General features: G+C 41.2%; 1 protein-coding gene across 1 annotated transcript in view; it reads right to left on the reverse strand.

Annotated features, from left to right (window-relative positions):
• The window catches only part of LOC125904294 (tropomyosin alpha-3 chain), a 74,009-nt gene that overhangs the window by 10,895 nt on the left and 38,620 nt on the right, over positions 1-24,494 (reverse strand). The window contains exons 4-8 of the mRNA XM_049601629.1: positions 8,880-8,997; positions 7,171-7,241; positions 6,090-6,165; positions 509-571; positions 265-334 (exon numbers count right to left, since the gene is read on the reverse strand). Of these exons, the coding sequence (XP_049457586.1) occupies positions 265-334; positions 509-571; positions 6,090-6,165; positions 7,171-7,241; positions 8,880-8,997 (398 nt within the window). The remainder of the gene's footprint in view (positions 1-264; positions 335-508; positions 572-6,089; positions 6,166-7,170; positions 7,242-8,879; positions 8,998-24,494) is intronic.

Here is a 24,494-nt window from a genome sequence, read left to right on the forward strand (position 1 = left end):
GATCACATTTGGCTCTGACCTCTCGAGGCATGGACACAGGACCTCTAGGGGTGTTCTTGTCACAATTACATATACATGTCATTTGACCTGTCACTTTAGAAATGTTAATATGATATGTATGAAACAGACAAATGTAACATATCCGTGGTTTGCAGAAATGAACAATGCCAACATTTACTTTTGTCAGCTGGACTGTTTAAAGGGTGCACTTATGAGTAAAACTGTAGTGTGTAGTGTAGTGTAGTGTAGTGTAGTTCCACCAACCTTCCAGATCATCAATAGTCTTTTCCAGCTTGGCTACAGATCTCTCAGCAAACTCAGCTCGGGTCTCAGCCTGCGATGACAAAGAGCAAGTCTGATCAGATTGCATCTGAGGTAAACAAACTATAATACACGGAATAGGCAATGGTATGTCAACCTTTAGCATCTTACTGAAATCCTTAACAGTATAGGACAGGTTGTAAAGAAAAAAAACTATATCTTAAGGTCACCATTCGTTATTGCTCACCTCTTTCAGCTTGTCAGTGAGGATCTTGATCTCTTCCTCATACTTGTCCTCCTTTTGAGAGTACTGTGTTGAGAAACAACGTAATTCAGATGCAAATCCATGTGAAAGCAATTTGGCATGCGTCTCATATCAACTTTTTGAAGAAAGAAGAAATTAATCCTCTTCTCCATTTATTTACTTCCGCTAGGATAAATTATTCAAAAACATAATGTATCTTTTCACTGTTATGCGGATGACACAGAGATCTACCTCCCCTAGAGCCAAACAACATCAACAAACTAAGTGACCTCAATAACTGTCTTCATGACATCAAATCCTGGGTGGCTGTAATTTTTTAGGGACCTCGGCTGAAGGCAGAAAAATTTGATAAAAGGAAAAAAATTGACTCCAAAAGTGCCAAAATGGGCACTCTAGCGCCACCTAGACACACTAAAATAGCCGCTGTGGCCCGTAGGAATGTCATAGAAAGATCAAACCAAAACTGGCTTGTTCGTCTCATCCATACCTACAAAACACACACTGACACCCTGCCCTAAATCCAACAGGAAGTGAGCTAGTGCCTCTGAAAGTAACATGCGCAAATGTGGAGAAATTGTCAGCTGTGAGCTAGAGCGGAGAGGGGTCTAAAATCGTCTACAACTTATGTCTTTAACTGTCTACGTGAGCTGGAGACCGAAACGGCGTGAGCCCGAGGTCCCGCCCAACGCTGCTTGCAGCTTTAATTTTTTATTTTATTTGGAGAACAGCACTTGACCAGCATTATTTCTCTTCATCTTGACCCATTGCCCCCCCCCCAAATTTGACAAACAAATCAATCAAGTTGTAAAATTAAGTTTCATGCAGCCGCGCACCATCTTCAAACTCAGATTAATTTTTTGTACTTCTGACATGGAGAAAGTCATCCACTCCTTCATATCCTCCCACCTCAATTATTGCAACTCATTAGTATTATGGTATTACTAAGTCTTGTTTATCCTTCAACAAGTCCAAAATGCAAGAGTTTTAACAATGTAAAAAAAAAAGGAAGCACATTACCTCCATTCTTGCCTCCTTATACCAGCTGCCTATTAGCTACAGAGTAGACTATATTTTAAGATTCTAATGTTTGTCTACAATGTGTTAAATAGAGGTCCTCTCCCCATATCACAATGTGGCCTCTAGTTTCCCGGTGTGCCGCAGGGTGGCGAACCCCGCGCAGAGCTAGTTTCGAGCAGCGCAACCTGAGGCACGCTCAGTTTGGTAGTTTGGCAGACTGAGGTGCGCTGAGATGGGTGTGGCGGCGCAGCACGGGGAGGTGTCGACAGATCCAGCTTAGCGCAGTGACATTTTCGTGCCAAAATGCTTCACCGAAGGTGTGCTAAAAGCTCGCCAGCTGAAACCAGGTCTACTGTCAGCGCAGGCGGAGCGCAGCCGGTGCAGTGGCAGTTTGGCTGACCGGCGGACAGTGGGCACCCGTCACCGAAACCTCACAGGCAGGTCTCCAGAATGTCAGGCACATTAACGATGCAATAAATACCCACAAAAACCGCTATTCAATGCAACTATCTGCAATTAGCACATAAATGTATCTCTAAATCGACTGTCCCATCACATCTGATGTCAGATCAAAGGGGATTGGTACCGTTTGGCATGTTTGGCACATGTAATGGAAACCCAACCTGATTTGATTAACACAGCTGCAAACTAATGAGTTCACATCCCTCTCAGCCAACCACAAACAGCCACAGCATCAGATAGGCAGTATATATTCAGCATCTGTCATCTTAGAAAAGTCAAAAGAAAATAAACAGAGTGAGACTGCGAGAGAGAAAGAGAGAGCGCGTGCATGAGAGAAACGCAACATTGATTTACAATTGTGGTGACCTCCTCCCAGGCTACCTTTGCATCATCAGCCCGTGGTGGTCCATTTGCACTTCCGTATATTCGGACACTGCAAGCTTGGACCTCCTGGACCAAAATATCAGTTTCCTCCTGGGAGAAGATTGGCCGTCTGACGCTGCTGCTCTCTTCTGCTATGGCGAATTGAGCAAACTCTCATTACGCCTCCGCAGGGCGCATTTAAGGGCAAGGAGAGGGGCTCATTTGATTGGTGTGATGTGAATTGGCTGTGTAAAACCCACTCCATGCCTTCTTTCCTCCCTCTTTCCGACTTGCGCAGGTAGGAGGGACGGAGGTGGGAAAGAGGAGTAGCTGCGGCAGCGCACACGGTGTGCCAAACTTGCAAAATCCGCCTGGCCACACCCAGTTGGCGAAGCGCAAGTGTGCTGCGCCTCCGCCTCCGCCTCGCCCGGTCTGCGAAACTAGAGGCCTGTGAGAGAACTGAGATCATCTGACCAAAGACTTCTGTCTGTCGCAACATCCAGGACTAAGTATTATGGCGACAGGGCTTTCACTGTTGCTGCCCCAAGATTTTGGAATTCTTTCAATTCTCCCCCACCACTGACATTTTCAAGAGTCATTTTAAAACACACTGTCACTCACTGGCCTTTAATTGCACACAACGTGATTGTCATTGTTGCTGTTACTGTCACAATATGGTGACAGTATAAAAACAGCAAGTTTTTGCTACAGGTGCAATAATAACGGTAATGATATGTTATCATTACTGTGTGTGTGCTGTAAGAGCACTTTGGATGAACTCAGTTTGTATTTAAAGTGCTATATAAATAAAGTTGACTTCACTTGACTTACAGTATGCAGGCTAAGTAGTAAATAATGTGAAATTTCATCACAAAGAAGATAATTGCTGTGTGATCATCTTTGTTTTTCCTTTCAACAACTCTTTTTCTTTCTTATTGCTGTGTTGACACCACTCCTCCCTCTCTATCTCTTCAACCCGTTCTCACTCCCATCCAGTCAAATACTGATGCTTGGTCAGTTGCCCTTTGGTGTCAGATAATGATGATGCACTGAGACACCCTTTAGCTTCTGTAAGAAGTGTAAATAAAAGTGGGAGGGACAGTTGGTGGATGTGTCAAATAAATCAGGAGACTGCTGGTCCTGTCCAATGTGAAACCTTAAATCAACGTTGAGTTATTTTAAGAGCTTAGCGTAGTATGTCACATATGTCATGTGACATATAGCAGTTTACAGCACAAAAGTCAAGAACATACTTATTTTAACGTAACCATGACCACGTACTTATGTTGCCTAATCCTGAGGAAGTAAAGCTAAACATGAAGTAAATCTATATTGGACATTTATTGTAAAATGAGACAGTATGCCTTTAACCAGCAGAAACAAGATTTCCTGTGGTAAGGAAGTTTATTTTGAAAAGACTCCTCCAGTTCAGCATTTTGGCTGTTACCATCTTATTTTTTTGGAGCCAGAAGTGACCATATTTGGACATGAAGGTCAAGCTGTGGAGAGGCAAGGGGTGGATCCGACTCATAGAGTGTAGCAACACCTCACAGACAGCCTGTCACTTTAAGCCTTAATAAAATGTAAATGGTAGAGGTATATAAATATTCACCCCCTGTGCATTTGTCATGAAGGAGGACATTAGCTGTAGAGACCAAAACCTTTTTTTAATGCCAGGCTGTAAACATGTTTATTTTTCCTGTAAAGTTGGGCATTTTAATATAGAGGTCTACGGGGACTGACTGGCTTATAGAGCCAGCCTCAAGTGGTCATTCAAAGAACTGCAATTTTTGGCACTTTGGTGTTTGCTTCATCTTACAGCCTTGGAGGGGTCTGTTGCGTGGTTGAAACATCAACCAAGCATAATTAGCAACATTAAAATGTTAACGTGCACATAACAGACACAGGTAATGTTAGTGTTATATCTAACACCCTGGTAAGTTATTGTCAACACACTGTCCAGCCATTGTATTCATCAAACAGAGTATGATGAAAAACAACACACTTGCAAGTGGCACTGTAGAAACCAACGTCCAGAATGGGAAGACCCCGAGCCTTGTTGCCGGTGTGTTATGTATGTGCTATTGTCGGCTACTGACGATGTAACAAGTGGCATCCCATTTCCCAGGCTGAAGCAACTCTTACCTTTCTTGCATTTCACACCGCACTTAGAAAAAATTTGAACATCCACAACTCCCGCCTCCCTCCAAAGTCCCATCCCTCTCCTCCTGCAACTCCACCTCCCTCCAACGGCCTACTCCCCCCTCCTCCAATACGTCCCTATTACGTCTATGAAAGACGTAGGCGTTGGCAAGGTAACGTTTGATACACAGAAGAGGACAGTGAGTGTGACATTACAAATGCAACCCCGGAGTTTTAAAACTCAGTCAGTGATGACTAATGAGTTTTAGAATAAGGTTACAGTTAACGTTAGATAGTAGCGTTAACGTTAATAGTAAGTTGAAACGCACAAGGAAGATAACGTTAATGTTTCAGAGGCTATGCTACAGTAGGCTAATGTTAGCCATTAGCAACTGGCATGCGGCATTTAGCATACCCCAAACAAAAAGAAACAAAACATTTAAAAACAATTCGTGCAACATATAAGAGAGAACATATGGTGCAATAGTAGGATGAAAAGGGTCGACATTTCACAGTCAAAAACTCCACATCCTGAGAGCAGAACTGTGAGATCCTCTTCACATCACAGCACCATAAATTGTTTGTGTATATTGCCTGAGCTTACCAGATGATGCAGCCTCCCTGTCTACTCTATGTAGTGTTAGCCCCATTAGCTCAACACCGGAGTCTGATATGTTACCATTCATCCATGTCTCAGTGAACACAAGGACGCAGCAGTCCCTCACTCCTTGGTGATTGGATCTCCACAGTCAGATGTAATTCATTTTCGTGTCCAGCGAGTGGACGTTCGCCAGAAGGCCGCTGGGAAGAGCTGGTTTGATGGGATTAGCTCTTAGCCTAGAGCTAACCCCTCCGTGCTTCCTCTGCTTCTGTGTCCTGTCACAGCGCTGCCGGCGTCTCCCCGTCAGGACAGCTCCAGGCGAAACCACGGTCATCTCATGGCTAGCTCGACGTAGCAGGCCAAGCTTGCTACACATCCTGAGCTCTCTTGGTTGTAGCGTTAGATCTCTGCAGCGGTTTCTAATGTCTGTTAGAAACTTGCAACTGTATTGCACTTAAGAATTTACTTATTGTTGCACCGTGTTCATAGTGGGGAGATGCTGCGCGAGCAGTTACGTCAGTCGGAGGCCTCCACGTGGGGAAGACAGACAGGACAGGAGAAAACTCAGACCAATCATTGCATTCGGTCAGTGATTGGTCTGAGTTTTTTTTAGAACAATATGAGAATGGTATAATGATGACTTTTTATTTCTGGTGGAATTGACTTACGTTTTAGTGTGCCCTCAGCTTATTAATAGCATTTTAACCTACACAAAGAAAAGTGTAAAATATCCAGAAAGGTGTTGCTTTAAGATATCAAACCTTACCCTTGTTGCTCTTTTCTGAAGGGCCACTACTCAGTTGAGGGCACTCCAAAACTAGGCGTAGGACCAAGGAAAGGGAATTGGAATTGGGCCAAGGATAGCTTTTCTTGTGTTTCTCCACTAATTTATTTCATTTAATTTGTTTCCTGTGTGTATTTGCAGAATAACAAAAGCATGCTGTGCCTGCTGGTCTGAGTACTATATCCTGGACCTACCTTCTCAGCCTGGGCCTCCAAAGACTTCAGGTTATTGGTGACGTTCTTCAGTTCCTCCTCCAGTTCAGCACATTTACTTGTTTAGTTTGGATTTCAGGGAAGAGAAGAGACAAAACACAGATGTCAGTAAGAACATTAGATCAATTTAGAGTTGCACACAGGCCAAGATTGGCTGTTGGGAATAGCGGAAGTTTTTCCAGTGGCCTGGCCCACTAAATGGGCCACAGCTAAAAAACTTTATTCTTTGGGAGTGCTGGGAAGGCATCACACATTGTGAAATGCTCCTGAAGCAGTCAGTCAAGCACAGAAAGGTTGGGGGCGCTTTAAAATGGGTTGTGGTGGAAAGAGGAGGAAGAGGGGAGCAGAGAGGGAGTGAGATAAAAGAAGAAAGGCTCTTGAAGATGATGGTTTGCTAAAATGAGAAATGAGCAAGAGAAGCCAAATACTTCAGACCACCCTTCAGGTGAGATATTTGAATTTATATATGAAATGATTATTAAATAGCAAATTATTTAATAAAGGGTTAGCTTGGTTAGGGTAAAGGGTTAGTCCTTGGGTTGTCTCCCTTCTTCATGATATGTACCTTGGGTTTTATTTGATGCACATTGTACTAAGTAGCTGTTGACTCCTTAGTTTTTGTGTTTAACATGCACTCAAATTCACCAGAATGCAGGAAAATAAGTATTTGAAGTAAAATATTCCTGATAGCAGACTTCCAGACCCCCTGCCTAAAAAGTGGTCTGACTGGGGCTATATTTCGCCCTATATTTCCCGCCCTGAAAGATTTTTTCCAGTCTGGCCCTGGTTGCACTGTTTAAAAAACAGTACGTTGCTGTATCTAAAATCAAACTGACCACACAAGCAGAAGTCAGCAAATACATTCTACTTTGTAAAAGTAGTTAGGATGTTGTGACACCTGACAGCTGAGAAGCTTGACTTTGTAACTCATCTTGCAGTTTTTCTGGACATTCAGTTCTTATTCTTCCACCGAGTGATCTGGCCTTATTACTAAAAAGCACATAGAAAAGTCAAATCTTATAAGAAGACAATGGGGTGTAAGGTAAACGTTATAGATACTCACGCCTCAGCCAGCTCTGCCCTCTCCTCTGTACGCTCCAGTTCTCCTTCTACAATTACCAGCTTACGAGCCACCTGGGCAAATGGAATTTTATACATATGTATATTATAAGGTTTCATACATCACAGACATTAAAACATAATCAACTCCTTTATAGCCACAGTTAAATGTGCCTTCTTTACTTTTTTATGTCGACTGGTCAGTAAGAGTGCTGATCTCAGTGTCACTTAACATTTATCCATTGCACATATTATTGGCTTATTGTGAAGCAAGAACATTGGTTGTATGGCTATATTAATACTGCCATAATACATATAAAAATCACCATTGCAGCGGTACATATATGTTGAGCATCATTAGGAGCTTCTCACTCATGAGATACTGGGTACGGTTACATGATGGCTTCTCATTCAGAATGAAATAAATCTAAATGAAATCATTCGGAATTAAAGTTTTTCCAGGTAGTTTACATGAGAAATATTCATTCTGAATAAGGGTTTACATGGGAGATCAGTTTAATCGCCTTTATTCGGGTCTGCGCAAGGTTTGGGGCAGGGAAGGTTTCTGATTAGATAGGGGGCGGGGTGGATGTTACATGTTTACGTTTACCGGAAGAAAACACTGTAGTCCTTGCCCCGGATAACAAGATGCTTGATGATGCTGTTCTTAGTGCCTTTTTCAGGCTTGTTTAGGTTATATTCTTGAAGCAGTAATACGACAACAACCTTGTTCTGCTAATGCTTAGTCTGTTGAGGAGAAGAGGTAGAAGGTCGAAGAAGGGAGATAGAAGACCGTGCTTTGGCATATGGATACCGGTGAGTGCAACGAGTCAGACTGCTCTATCTGAGCCCATTGCTATGCGCACTATATACGTCATAGCGCCAGAAGGGCAAGGAAACGAGCATGCGCAGAAAGACCGGAATGAACTTAAAGAGAAATGGTTCGCAGGTTAACTCATATCGCAGCGGTGTCCGAATAGTTTGACGCGTGTGGTTGTGCTGCTGCCGTGGTCCTGCCAGATGCCTCCTGCTGCTGCTGTTGTCATTAGTCATACTTCTACTGTTATTATACACATATGATTATTGTCACATATGTATACTATCAGATATTATACTTTAAACATATTGTACCACAGTAGCCAGAATAATTATAATATTATTACTTTCATTAATGTTGTTGTAAGCTACTGTCATTACCATCTGTCCTGCATCTCTCTCTTTCTCTGTCTCTCTCTCTGTCTCATTGTGTCATACAGATTACTGTTATTATAATGCTGATCTGTTCTGTACGACATCTATTGCACGTCTGTCTCTCCTGGAAGAGGGATCCCTCCTCAGTTGCTCTTCCTGAGGTTTCTACTGTTTCCCCCGTTAAAGGGTTTTTTTGGGGAGTTTTTCCTTATCCGCTGATGTCGTATGATGTAAAGCCCTGTGAGGCAAATTGTGATTTGTGATATTGGGCTTTATAAATAAAATTGAATTTAATTGAATTGAATGAGCGTTTACATGCACACAAAATTCTTTCATTCAGAATGACAAGCGGAATAAACCACCCCCTTTAATTGGATTTAATTTTCAATCGGAATGACCATTTTTGATTCAGAATAACCGTTTACATGACCACTTTTAATTGGAATGGCCTTTCATTCCGAATGAAAGTGGAGTTAAACTGTCCATGTAAATGCACTGACTATGATACTGCAGAAAACTCACCTCCTCATACTTGCGGTCAGCCTCCTCTGCAATGTGTTTAGCCTCCTTCAGCTGAATCTCCTGAAGCTCCATCTTCTCTTCATCTTTTAGTGCCCTGTTCTCAATCACCTTCATACCTCTGCACAGACAAACAAAATTTTATTATTTTAATTAATATATTTCATAAAGCTAAGAAAAAAAGTAAATTACAGACCAGAAGTTACTGAAAAAAAAAAGAAGTCAGTTCTTTCATAAACATCAGCTAATTATGAGGAAACCACATTTTTTTGGATTGGTTGATATAGTAGCAGTTTCTATATCAACTTTAATTTCCACTATCTAGGGCCCACCAAAGGTTTTTTTCCAAGCTGAAAATGCCAGGTGTTCCCAGGAAACGCCCAGCTGGGAGCGTTTGAGGTGCTATGTGCTTTCAACTGATAGATAGATTTCAATCAGGAGAGACACGTTTTTATAGTAAAAAGAATATTTATTAACATGTGCACATAGGACTGCGAAATGTGAAAAGTCTTTGGCGATTAGACCCCATAGAGATGGTATGATTTAAGGAGGGTGATGAATCCATAGTTGAATAGGGAACCACTGCGGGGTTGAGATGCTGATGGTGGTAGAGGTGGTGAAGATGAGATGAGAGGAAGATGAAGTGCTGGTGATCTGGATGAGTAGAAGAATGAGCCATTGTTGAGCTTGTCCTGGACTCTGGATACCATGGCTGGAGGTGAACAGGGTGGAGGAGGGCACGAAGATTCTGCCTAAAATGTTGGCTGACAGCAGCAGAAGAGAGAGCAGATATAAAATTTTGCAGTGGCATCCTGATTGGCTAAGTGAACAACCATAAGAGTGAACAACCATAGTCAGCTAATTAGAGGATGCAGGGGGAGTGGGATGGAGAGAGTTGTAAATGTTGTACAAAGTTGTACAAAGAAAGTCTTCCTGATTGAACTTATGCTGAGCTTCATTTCAATCAGGAGAGAAATGTTTTTTTCTAGTAAAAAGAATATTTGATAATATTTATTAACATGTGCACATAGGAATGCGAAATGTGAAAAGTCTTTGGCGATTAGACCCCATAGAGGTGGTATGATTTAAGGAGGATGATGAATGCATAGTTGAGTAGGGAACCCCCCCAAAAGAAGTGTAAGAAGGGAGAGGGACAACCAACCAATTGATTTGAGGTGATCTTTACCTTACCAGCAATAAATAAGTAAAGAGAAAATTATGGGGAGATGCGCAGCTAGAGAAACACGCATTAAGCAAAATGTGAAAGACTATGGAATGGATATCTGCATAGTTAAGTCTATGACAAAAATTAGCCCTGAATGAAATTAGTACAACTCTCATGAGGAATGTGTGGTGACAATATGTCTGGAATGACAGCTAGGGAGCCACCAACAAGTAGATGATGATAGATGCAAAATAAGTGTTGAAAAGGAAAGCAGCAAGGAAACATGTTGAGGTCTAACCACCAAATGATATAAAGCCAGAGATAAGTAAGCTGTGACAACAGAAATGATGGCCAGAAAGGGTCAAAGGTAAAAGGTCAACGAGGACAAACTAAAATGAAAGGTCATAAGACCAAACAGAAATTAAGGTCAGAAGACCAACTTAGATAAAATGTTAAAAAAAAAACCCAAAACATTAAGGTCCGGTGACCAATCATAAATTAACATCAGCAATTTTCAGCATGACAGCAACAGAAATTAAGGGTCTGATGACCAAACTGAAAATACCATGACTGGTGCTAGGTCCTAGTGACCAGGAGTGTCTATATGTTGAACATAATAAAAGGTCAATGAGGACAAACTGAAATAAAAGGTCATAAGACCAAACAGAAATTAAGGTCAGAAGACCAACTTAAGTAAAAATGCAAAAGGAAGACAAAGGTCCGGCGACCAAACATAAGTTAAAGGCAGCAATTTTCAGCATGACAGCAACAGAAAGGGTCTGATGACCAAACTGAAATTACCATGACTGGTGTGAGGTCGTAGTGACCTGGGCATATATGTAGAATATAATAAAAGGTCAACAAGGACCAAACATTAAATAAAAGGTCATAAGACTGAACAAAAACATGACAAAGGTCATGAGAACAACTCAGATAAAATGGTGAAAGTAAAATAAGGTCCGGCGACCAAACAGAAATTAAAATCATCATTGACAAACAGAAATTATGGTCCGATGACCGAAAAGAAATTACTACGTATGAGCATGAAGTCCCGTAGACCTTGGGTGCATAGACTGGGGTCCTAAAGACCATGTGAAGAACCAAAAAAATTTAAGTGTTGCATGAGGTCCCGGAGACCTGGGGTGTTGGTGCATACAGCATGAGGTCCCTCAGACCATGATGGAGCATTTGCATGAGGTCCCAAAGACCATGGGTGTTAGAGGATACAGCATGAGGTCCCACAGACCATGATAGAGCATTTGCATGAAGTCCCAAAGACCATGGGTGTTTGTGCATACAGCACGAGGTCCCACACACCGTGACTGTGCATTTGCGTGAGGTCCCGAATCAATCAATCAATCAATTTTATTTATAAAGCCCAATATCACAAATCACAATTTGCCTCACAGGGCTTTACAGCATACGACATCCCTCTGTCCTTAAGACCCTCACAGCGGATAAGGAAAAACTCCCCCAAAAAAACCCCTTTAACGGGGAAAAAAAAAACGGTAGAAACCTCAGGAAGAGCAACTGAGGAGGGATCCCTCTTCCAGGACGGACAGACGTGCAATAGATGTCGTACAGAACAGATCAACATGAGTTAACATATGAGTTAATCTGAGAGACAGTGGAGCACAAAGGCTCCGGAGAAGAAGCCGAGTTAGTGACATCCAGAATGGCCGGGTTAGCTAGATGCAGTAATAGGATACGAGAGAGAGAGAGAGAGAGAGAGAGAGAAGGAGAGAAGGGGCCCGGTGTATTATAGAGGGGTCCTCCGGCAGACTAGGCCTAAGTCAGCCTAACTAAGGGCTGGTACAGGACAAGCCTGAGCCAGCCCTAACTATAAGCTTTATCAAAGAGGAAAGTCTTAAGTCTAGTCTTAAATGTGGAGACGGTGTCTGCCTCCCGGACCGTAACAGGAAGATGATTCCACAGGAGAGGAGCCTGATAGCTAAAGGCTCTGGCTCCTGATCTACTTTTGGAGACTTTAGGGACCACGAGTAACCCTGCGTTCTCAGAGCGCAGTGTTCTGGTGGGATAATATGGCACTATGAGCTCTCTAAGATATGACAGAGCTTGACCATTTAGAGCTTTATAAGTTAACAGTAGGATTTTAAATTCAATTCTGGATTTTACAGGGAGCCAGTGCAGAGAAGCTAAAACAGGAGAGATATGATCGCGTTTCTTAGTTCCTGCTAGTACACGTGCTGCTGCATTCTGAATTAGCTGGAGAGTTTTTAAGGACTTACTAGAGCTACCTGATAATAGAGAGTTACAATAATCCAGCCTTGAGGTAACAAAAGCGTGGACCAATTTTTCTGCATCTTTCCGGGTCAGGATAGGCCTAATTTTCGCAATATTACGCAGATGAAAAATGCAGTCCGTGAGGTTTGCTTTAAATGAGAATTAAAAGACAAATCTTGATCAAATGTTACTCCGAGGTTTCTTACGGTAGTGGCAGGGGCCAGAGCAATGCCATCTAGAGAAACTATGTCATCAGATAAAGAGTCTCTGAGTTGTTTGGGGCCAAGAACAATAACTTCAGTTTTGTCTGAATTTAACATCAGGAAATTGGTGCTCATCCAAGTTTTTATGTCTTTAAGGAAATTATGGAGTTTAGTTAATTGATTGCTTTCTTCTGGCTTCATTGATAAATACAACTGAGTATCATCCGCATAATAATGGAAATTTATAGAGTGATTTCTAATGATGTTACCTAAAGGAAGCATATATAGAGTAAACAGGATTGGTCCGAGCACAGAACCTTGCAGAACTCCAAAACAAACTTTAGTACGTAAGGATGGTTCATTGCGAACGTCAACAAATTGAAAACGATCAGATAAATAAGATTTAAACCAGCTTAGTGCTGAACCTTTTAAGCCAATTAAGTGATCCAGTCTCTGCAGCAAAATTTGATGGTCAATTGTGTCAAACGCCGCACTAAGATCTAATAAAACAAGTACAGAGACGAGTCCTTTGTCTGAAGCAATCAGAAGGTCATTTGTAATTTTAACTAGAGCTGTCTCAGTGCTATGAGGCACTCTAAATCCTGACTGAAATTCCTCAAATAAATTATTATCCTGGAGAAAATCACACAGCTGGTCTGCGACTACTTTCTCAAGGATCTTTGACATAAAGGGAAGATTAGATATTGGTCTATAATTGGCTAACACCTCTGGATCCAGGGTGGGCTTTTTAGTAGAGGTTTAATTACAGCTATCTTAAAAGACTGTGGTACATAGCCTGTTAATAAGGATATATTGATCATATCTAATATATGAGTGTTAACTAAAGGAAAGACCTCCTTAAGTAGCCTAGTTGGGATGGGGTCTAAGAGACACGTTGATGATTTGGATGAAGAAATCACTGCAGTCAATTCTTGAAGAGAAATTGGGGAGAAGCAATCTAAATATATATTAGATTTTACAGCTGTGTTTGAGGTTAGATAGGTACTATCTGAGGGCAGGAGGTCATGAATTTTGCCTCTAATAGTTAGAATTTTGTCATTAAAAAAGCTCATAAAATCATTACTGCTAAGGGCTAAGGGAATACAAGGCTCAATAGAGCTTTGACTCTCAGTCAGCCTGGCTACAGTGCTGAAAAGAAACCTGGGGTTGTTCTTATTGTCTTCTATTAGAGCTGAGTAATAGTTTGCTCTGGCATTGCGGAGGCCCCTCTTATAAGTTTTGAGACTGTCTGTCCAGATTAAACGAGATTCTTCCAGTTTGGTTAATCGCCAATTCCTTTCAAATTTTCGCAATATTTGTTTTAACTTACGGGTTTGACAGTTATACCAAGGAGCGAACTTTCTTTGCTTTTTTAACTTCTTTTTAAGAGGAGCTACAGAGTCGAGCGTTGTTCGTAGCAAGCCTACGGTGCTATCAACAAAATGATCAATTCGGGAGAGGTTAAAGTCAGCACGGGAAACCTCTGTTACTGAAGGTATTGGTATTGAATTTAACGTGAAGTAATCTTTTCCTTAAGTTTTGCGACAGCACTATCTGATAAACATCTAGTATAGTAACTGTTGCTGAGTGGCGTGTAATCGAGTAAAAGAAATCAAAAGTAATCAGATAATGATCCGATAGCGAGGATTCTGTGGAAAGACTTTTAGGTTATCAATTTCAATTCCGTACGTCAGAACTAGATCGAGGGTATGGTTAAAACAATGAGTAGGTTCATGTACACCCTGACTGAAGCCAATGGAGTCTAATAATGAGATAAACGCGTAGCCAGGAGTCATTATCAACGCCGACATGAATGTTAAAATCGCCTACAATAATAACTTTATCTGATTTAAGAACTAAACTGGATAAAAACTCTGAGAATTCAGATACAAATTCAGAATACGGGCCAGGAGCACGGTACACTATAACAAATAAAAGTGGCTGCGAGGTTTTCCAGGTCGGATGTAAAAGACTAAGAACGAGGCTTTCAAATGAATTATAATCTAGTTTAGGTTTAGGACTGATTAACAGACTAGAGTTAAAAATGGCTGCAACTCCCCCTCCTCGGCCGCTGCCTCGAGGAATGTGGGTATTATTATGACTGGGAGGAGTGGACTCATTTAGACTGACATATTCATCTTGACACAGCCAGGTTTCAGTGAGACTGAGTAAATCAATATGATTATCTGATATTAATTCGTTTACTAACACTGCTTTAGACGATAGAGACCTGATATTTAACAGTCCGCATTTAATTCTCCTGTTTTGTCTTTCTGTCACAGAAGAGGTTTTAATTTTTATGAGGTTGTTATGCACAACTCCTCTTTGTTTAATTTTAGATTTAGATAATTTAGGCGGTCGGGGGACAGACACCGTTTGTATAAAACTATTAAAACCATGGCTGGGTAACTGAACTAGAAGCTCAGAGAGGCGTTTAGGACTGCGCCTCCGAGTCCTGGTCTCAACTCTGGGTTGTCAGGGATTTAAATTACTAATAAAGTTTGCCAGGTTCCTAGAAATGAGAGCAGCTCCATCCAAAGTGGGATGAATGCCGTCTCTCCTAATAAGACCAGGTTTTCCCCAGAAAGTTTGCCAATTATTAACAAAACCCACATCGTTTGCTGGACACCACCTGGACAGCCAGCGATTAAATGATGACATGCGGCTAAACATGTCATCACTGGTCAGATTTGGGAGGGGTCCAGAGAAAACTACGGAGTCCGACATCGTTTTTGCGTATTCACACACCGAAGCAATATTAATTTTAGTGACCTCCGATTGGCGTAACCGGGTGTCATTGCCGCTGACGTTAATAACAATCTTACTGAATCTACATTTAGCTTTAGCCAGCAGCTTTAAATTTGATTCAATGTTGCCCGCTCTGGCCCCAGGGATACATTTGACTATGGCCGCTGGTGTTGCTAACTTCACGTTTCTCAGAATAGAGCTGCCAATAACCAGAGTTTTATCCTCAGCGGGTGTCGCTGAGTGGGGAAAAGCGGTTGGAAACGTGAACAGGCTGGTGGTGAGCCGTGGGCTTCGGCTTGGAGCTGTGCTTCTGGCGAACCGTAACCCAACCTCCCGGCTGAACGGGAGTTACCGGAGGACAGTTAGCAGAGGCTAAGGCAATACTATGTGGCTCCACACCGGCTACAGGGGACTGGCTAACTACCGCAGCTGCTGAATGGTTTTCCATGGTGCGGAGCCGCGCTTCTAATTCACTAAGCCTCGCCTCCAACGCAGCAAATAAGCTATACTTGTTACAATTACCACTGTCGCTAAAGGAGGCAGAGGCATAACTGAACATTTGACACACCGAGCAGGAAAGAGCAGGAGAAGGAGAAGCCATGGCTAAGCTAATGTAGCTAACAAGGCTAAGAGCGTGCAAACAACAGCTAAGAGATTAGCGAGAAAGTCGTAGAAAGGAGGAGAGCTATAGGTGCTTAAACAGAACCAGTGTGGGTTATGACTTGAAGTAGACGTTAAAGCAACTGAGGTGAGAAAGCAGGCAGGTGGAATTCACCAGAGCAGTACAGAGACGCTGTCACAGAAACACCGGAAATGACACAACTCGCTTACCGCAATACGTCAGCACGTCAGCCACTCAAGGCCATATAAATGAGTGAGCAGCATGATAAATGCAAGCAAATTAAAAAGAATTGAACTAATAGAATTATGTTAATTTATGTCCAACTTGAATAAATGAGTACAGCAGGATAGGTCCCAAGACTAGAAGAAAATAAATCAGCAAGAAAGAAAATGTGATAAGATAACCACATGGACATAATCATGGGTGATGTATGATATTGTACTATAAAGTGATAAAGGTGAGCAATTAGCAGACAAGCCAGTGTTAGTGAATGCAGCATATAGTTGGAGGACCATGGATGACTGTGCATACGACATAAGGTCCCACAGACCACGATGCAGCATTTGCATTTATTATTATTATTAACCTTTATTTAACCAGGAAGATCCCATTGAGATTAACAACCTCTTTTTCAAGGGAGACCTGGCCAAGATAGGCAGCAGCAAGTATGAAGCACAGTTACAAATTACACAGATAAAACACAAACAAATAGTATTGAATTACAAGCAGATTATGAAAAACAAGTACATGTAGTGGAGTCGGCCTCAAGTATTCTTAGTTTGGATTTAAAGCTGCTCAAAGAAATTAACCCTGTTAGTTTCCAGTCATTTTGCAACATATTCCATGCTGAAGGTGCAGAGTAAACAAAAGCCTTTTTACCCAATTCAGTACGGGCATATGGAACAGAAAGCAACAAGTAGTCTTGCGAATGAAAGGAGTAAGGACCAGCACTTCTCTGTGCAATTAAGGAACAAATGTAGGAAGGCAGTAGACCAAGTAATGCCTTATATATAAAAGTATACCAATGACTGAGCCTTCGGGTGGCCAGAGCAGCCCATCCAACCCGAGAGTATAACTCACAGTGGTGTGTCAATGGTTTACAATTAGTAATGAACCTCAGAGAAGCATGGTAGACAGTGTCAACCATATGAAGACATTTAGCAGATGCATTCATATATAAAAGATCTCCATAATCCAACACTGGTAAAAAGGTAGCAGCAACAAGTTGCTTTTTTGCATTAAAAGAAAAACATAGCTTATTTCGAAAGTAAAAACCCAATTTTATCCTCAGCTTCTTCACTAATTTCTCTATATGCGGCTTGAAAGTGAGGGAGGCATCAATCACAACACCCAGGTATTTATACTCATGAACCACCTCTATTTCATTTCCCTCGAGAGTGGTCACTGAGGGGATAATTTGTGGCCTCTTCCTAGAATTAGAGAACAGCATAAGCTTAGTCTTGTCTGCATTGAGAACAAGTTTCAGCTGAAGTAATGAGTGCTGGACAGCAACAAAGGCTTTCTGCAGGGATTCAATGGCCTGAACAAGAGTTGATCCACAGCAGTAAATAATTGTGTCATCAGCATAGAAATGCAAATTAGCATTTGTCACATTTATACCCAAATCATTGATATAAATAATGAATAAAAGGGGACCTAATACAGAACCCTGCGGCACCCCCTTGTGGACAGTAATAATATCAGAACACAGGCCATCATATTTAATGCACTGAGTCCTATTACTGAGATAGTTGGTGAACCAAGTAACTGCTTGCTCCGAGAGTCCTGATTGCAAGAGTCTAAGTTTTAAAATATCGTGGTCAACTGTGTCAAACGCTTTCGACAAATCAATAAAAAGAGATGCACAATGTTGTTTCTTGTCAAGTGCAACAGAAATGTCATTTACCACCTTCATTGCAGCTGTAATGGTACTATGCTTTTTCCTGAAGCCTGATTGATATTTCGATAAAATGGTGTTAGACTGTAAAAACACCTTAACTTGCTCACTCACAAGAAATTCAAGAACTTTGGCCAGCACTGATAAATTAGATATTGGTCTATAATTAGTTAAAATCGCTGGGTCACCCTCTTTTAATAAAGGGAGAACAAAAGCAGATTTCCATACAGAGGGAATCTCATTCTTCTCCACTGTAAGATTAAAAAGGAATGCAAGAGGCTCTGCTACAAAATCAGCTGCCAGATTCAAAAGGTAAGGATCATTTAAATCAGGTCCAGAGGATTTTCTGGGATCTAAATCTTTAAGGGCTTTATGAACTTCTTGAACAGAGAAGGGTACAAAGTTGAAAGGCTGACCACTATACATTGGAAGGTTGGTGGGGGGTCTCTCAGAGACAGATCCCACAGAATCAAATAGAGAACCGGAAGATATAAAATGCTGGTTAAAACAATTCAATACCTCCATTTTGTCATAGACAGGGACAGAATCCTTTAAAACATATGTAGGTAGAGTTTGAGTGCTTTTACTCACAGAAAGAGAATTAATAACTTTCCAAAATTTCCGTGGATCATTTAGGTTCTCAGTGGTGACAGACAAATAATATTCAGATTTGGCTTTCTTGATAAAAGAAGAGCATTTGTTTCTCAATTGTCTGAAAACAAGCCAATCATTAGGAGAACCTGTTTTCCTTGCCTTGGCCCAAGCCAGGTTACGCTCATAAATATTTTCTGCCAGCTCTGGAGAGAACCAGGGGTTTTCTCGCCCCTTTACCCTAAATCTCCTAATAGGGGCATGTTTATTCACAATTTGCATAAAACCATCCCTAAAGAATGTCCAAGCTAACTCTACATCAGGGATCAAACCTATTTTTTTCCAGTCAAAATTAGACAAATCGTGATGATAGGCTTGCTCATTACAAAGTTTAAGGTTCCTCTTATAAATGATACGAGACTTTGATTTGGGCATCTTAGTGTTTCTAATAGCAGCAACAGCACAGTGATCGCTTAAGTCATTGCAGAACACACCCAGAGAAGAGAATTTATGAGGAACATTTGTCAAAATTAAATCAATCAGGGTGGACTTCTCAGGGCTTTTAAGGTTTGGCCGAGTGGGTGAATTGACCAACTGAGTGAAATTAATAGAGTCACACAAAGATTTAAAATCATCAGAAACTGGCTTAAGCCAATCCCAATTCAAATCACCAGCTAAAACAAGTTCACTATAATTCAGTCTTGACAAAAGATGCTTCAAAGATTGTAATGCTTCCTTGGAGGCAGATGGAGGTCTGTAGCAACCAACAACAGTTATACAAAGGCCCTTAATGATTTCCACATTCAATGCCAAAAATTCCAGTTGTTTGCAGATGGATTCAGACAGAACTATGCAAGCATCAAATTTTGATTTGATATAGATGGCAATACCGCCACCTTTCTTTGGCCTGTCTGTTCAATAAACATTGTATCCAACCATATTAATATCTTCATTAGCAATAGATTTGGACAGCCAAGTTTCCGAAATAATAACAATATCTGCATCTGTTGATTTAACCCAAATCCTGACCATGTCCATCTTAGTTAACAAGCTGCGCACATTAAGATGAACAATTTTAAGACCAGACAAGGATTTAAAATCAGATGGTGTCTGGATACACTGCAGCTCAGGGCCAGGGTTAGGTTGCACGTTACCAGATAAAAGTAATAATAAGACAATCAACAATCTCTGCTTAGTAACATTACATGCTGAAGCCAAGCAGGATCTCTCACTGAACGTGAGGTGATTATGCAGAGCTAAAAAGCCTTGAAGTCGGGGTAAGTCTATGGGCAGATCAGATGATAAGTTCATGTCCTGTGCCAAATGGAGTGGTAGTTGTACAGGTTGCACAGCAGCTGTAGTGCAAGTGCATCCGTGAGAAATGACCAGCAGGTTGAACACATTGTCAGATGTACTCACCCAGGAATGATCACTTGCCCCCAAGTCCCACACAGTCGATAAACAAAGTAACGTCAATAGAAATGCCATAACTCTACAACTCTCAACACTTATAAATGTAGAGAGAGTAGAGTAATAGTAGTGAGAGTGCTCCAGCAGACAGTGCAGGCCTCACTGTGATGTGGATGGCCTCTGCTCCAGCAGACAGTGCAGGCCTCAGTGTGGTGTGGATGGCCTCTGCTCCAGCAGACAGTGCAGGCCTCAGTGTGATGTGGATGGCCTCTGCTCCAGCAGACAGTGCAGGCCTCAGTGTGGTGTGGATGGCTTCAACAAACAGCACAGGCTTCAGTATGGTGTAGATGGTATCAGCACACAGCTCAAACCAATATAGCCAATGTAGCTGAACTTGCTGCTGCAGTTCCAAGCTAGAAGCACACCACAGTGCAGCAGAAGATGGGACCCTGTATTGCTGTAACAGATCTAGGTTGAAAGCAAACCACACTGCAGCATTTCCCTGGGTTCCTTGAGATAGCTACAGCCAGAGGACAGGCACACAGTCCCGAAAACGTTCAAATTGCTTGAAGTAAATTCACAAAAGCTACTAAAAAAACCTTTTTCAAGAGTGAGAAAAGGCACTAAGGTCAATTAAAAATAATTAAGACAGACAGACAGACACTGAGGAGACAATGGACGTGCTGCCATCTTGGATCTTATACATGAGGTCCCGAAGACCATGGGTGCATACAGCATGATGTCCTGAAGTCCATGTCAATGACTCAGCAGCATGATAAATGCAAGCAAGGTAAAAAAAGAATTGAACTAATAGACTTGGGTTAATTTATGACCAACTTGAATAACTGAGTACAACAGAATAGGTCCCAAGACGAGCAGATAATAAATCAGCAAGGCAGAAATTGTGATAAGATGACCAAGAGGACATAATCATGGGTGATGCATGATAGTGGCTTATAAAGTGATAAAGGTGAGCAATTAGCAGACAGCCAGTGTTAGTGCATGCAGCATGTAGTTAGAGGACCATGGATGACTGTGCATATGGCATGAGATCATGTAGACCATGAGTGTTGTTGGAACATGTGACAAATGACAGCAGGCCAAACTGAATTGAGGCAGACAGAATTGGAATTATATAAACGTGTGCAAGGAAAAGAGGTCTGAACAGCAAGCATCAATGTGACAACCAAACAGAAATGGCAAATAGCAGATGCATGACTGACCACCGCCAGCTTCACTTACCAAGAAATAAGGGCACAGAAACTTGTGTGAAACAGTGCTAATATTGGTCCATAACTGGCTCTCCCAAAAACCCACAGTGGGTACATTGCTAATCCGCTAATAGTAAAGAAAAATTCTGCCCTGGTAATTATTGTGGCAGTTGAGATTTATGATAATTGAGATCGGGTCGCCAATGGCCAAAACAGCTTGAAAAGGTCAGATGGCCATGCTACTGGTTTTATTTGGTAGAAATGACTACGTTAAATGTTGCTGTTGACCCTGGCTTCATATGAGTAGAGGAGAGTCGGATGGCTGCTAGGCTAGTTTATACAATTTAGAATGCCATAGGCTTGTGCTAAAACATTAGCATGTAGTATTTGTGGGGAAAATGTGTCCAGTAGAAGACAGGTGCTTTGTCTGTGAATGCTGCGAGTTATAGCGAAGCCAATTATGTAGTTGTGTTTGAAATTGTTGCTATTATGCCATGTTTAATGTGTTTCATACGGTGGCCGACAAGGACAAATGCAAAATACCGCAAATAGAGAAACGCACTGCATATAAGAAAACAAATGCAAAGGGAAAATGCTGCAAATACAGAAACATGCTGCAAATACAGAAACGCACTGCAAATAGAGTAATGCGCTGCATATGAGAAAACAAATGCAACGGGAAAATGCACTGCAAATACAGAAACGTGCTGCATATAAGAAAACAAATGCAAAGGGAAAATGCTGCAAATACAGAAACGTGCTGCATATACAGAAATGCACTGCAAATAGAGAAACATGCTGCATATGAGAAAACAAATGCAACTTGAAAACGCTGCATATACAGAAACGTGCTGCATATACTGAAACGCCCTGCAGATAAGAAAACAAATGCAAAAAGAAAACGCTGCATATACACTCATACAACGGAAATGCTCCAGGCCTCCAGGGGCAGTGCTAGGCTTCCACCCGAGAGACAGACGAGTGAGCGAGAAGAAGAAAGTTATGTTTGGAGGATAGTTGGAGCCGGGACAGGCAACACAGAAAGGTAAGTATTCTTTTTTATTTTTCTTTCTTTCTTGTTTTTCACATGTGGCCCTCATCTTTTATTGTGTAATTAAAGTAAAGCTGATTTACACAGCTGACATCAGCGTGCTAGAGACTTTGCGTTCTACACAAGTAGCGTATCCGTAGTAGTAATGTTAGCTAATGTTACTGTAACTAACGTTACTTTCCAGGACACTCCAGGGATTTGATTGTATTTAACGTTAGTTTATTTGATTGGATACTTTATTGATCAGTGATGGGTTTTTGAATAAGAGGAAGGTGGAGAGAGGTGAAAAGGAGAGCAGAGAAGTTGTGTAAAAAGAAATGTAACGGGCAGAGGTGCAGAGGGCAAAAAGTTAAGTTGTGAAGAGATGACAACTCGATTGCAGGTAAATAATGGTGAGAGCACAGGGAGATGACGGTAATCAGATAATAATATTGTTTAAATATTTAGGAAAACTAACCATCCACTGAATCTGACATAACCTCGCCGACCTTGCAAAGCCCACTCTGTACTGCTCCTTTGCTTGTGGAGCAACGGAAACAAACTATAGAAACGTGCTTGTGAGCATATGAAATATAGAATATGTCGACTCGCGAGATGACATCAGCTGGCATTCAGAGCAATCTGAGGCTTGCTCTTTCTACTCACAGGGATTACTTCTACGTATGTTTACCCCATTATTTGGAATTTTGGCCATGTATAATATGAGCAGCCGATATTTTAACATTATATACATACATGTATATTATATATATATAATAATTACTTAATATATATATATATGATGAGGAAAAATGCATGCAATGCAATGCAATGCAATGCATGACAAGTTCCCTTTAAAAAAAGTTAACCCATTTGTGCCCAAATTTTTCTCAATGTTTTATGCATATAATCATGTTAACTGAGTCCCATATGAACATGTTATTTCCTCCATTTTGTGCTCTCTGTTCTAGAAAATCTCATTTGAATGTTCGGCAACTATAGTTGCCGGTGGGCACATACCTTGTATCTACCCCTCTAATGGTGAAAAGTGAATTAGAGCACAAAAAGCAACATGTAATTCAGCTGTCTTTATTGAGAGAGACTTTTATTATTTAAAACAAGTGTGAGAACAATTTAATTCATAAATTTTGTCATCAAAAAACTTGGAAACACCAAAATTCAAATTAAAATCCCCTGATTTGCACAAACTAAAATACACTCACTATAGCCGGGTTTTGGTTGATAAGAAAAAAATGTTGATTCGCAAAACAGGGGATGGAAACAGTTATGTTTGAATTAAGTTTGACGTAGCGCACTTTCACCCCAACTGCTTATGGTGTTTCCGGTTCACTCACAAGGCAAAAACATTGCGGAAAACAACAACACAAGACTTGTGTGGACGGAGGACAAAATAAGAACATTTCTAGCCTTAATAAGGCAGTAATGCATTTACAAGCTGGTTGCCAACCGCCAGAAAACATAGAAGAAAAAGAATGCGAGACTTGTTTTGTTTTTGGTTCTGCGGAAAACTTGTGCGAGTTTGTTGTTTTCACCAAAGTCGTACATTTAATGGAAACACACAGGATTCATATTTCTTTTAATGCACATTTCACAATGATTCGAATCACTTTTGGATGGAAACATAGCTACTCAGGTTCTTGTCCATCATCAATGATGGGTAGTTGCATGTCACCATCAGACACAAAGCAGTCTCCTTTGAGCAGCCTTGATGGTAGGCGTTTGGGATCAGAGGTCACATCATCATCATCAAAAAAATTGCTGTCACAGTCTGTTTCGCGGGCATTATTGCGGGCAGATTGTCCTGGAAAAAAACAAGATATAGCATGTGTATGTAGCCTTTAGAATGACTGTGATATTACCTTTAAAGTAAAGGCAGGCAAAATACCCCCAAAAAGGCCTAGGGCCCATAGGGTTAAAGAGCCAAAAATTGGCGGCCATCTTGAATTTGAAGGTCAAAAATAGGTCAAATCAATAAATCTACATCATTTATGAATTTCTTGACCCAAATAGTCCCAGAAACCATGTATTATGCAGCACTGTGGGCAAAACCATTAAAAACCATTAAATTTCCAGCTTGGCTGACTGCAGCCATTTTGGATATAGGGCTCTCACAAAATTTCCCCACATTTTTGTGAGGGGCACCCAGGCAAATTTTTTTCTTTAACCTTTATAGATGACAAATCCAGTGAGAAACAAACCTTCGCTCTCCGCAGTCACGGAACTGCTATAGATGACCCAACTATTGCCTTTTAACTAAATGTAAAGCATATCAAAACCACATTCATTAAAAAAACTTTAACATAAGTCTTTAAATGTTTTTATAGTGGATTTATTAGGGACCGAGCCCTAAGGCAGAAGACTGCTCACAGAGCAGTCCTCGCCAAAGGCGAGGACCCTATTGTTTTTGCTGCGTTAATTCTTTATTCTTTCTCCTGCTGCCTCTTTGAACTGGAATTTGACCCCCTAAACATGCTCA

Source organism: Epinephelus fuscoguttatus, linkage group LG17 (assembly GCF_011397635.1).
Source record: "Epinephelus fuscoguttatus linkage group LG17, E.fuscoguttatus.final_Chr_v1".
NCBI lineage: Eukaryota > Metazoa > Chordata > Actinopteri > Perciformes > Serranidae > Epinephelus > Epinephelus fuscoguttatus.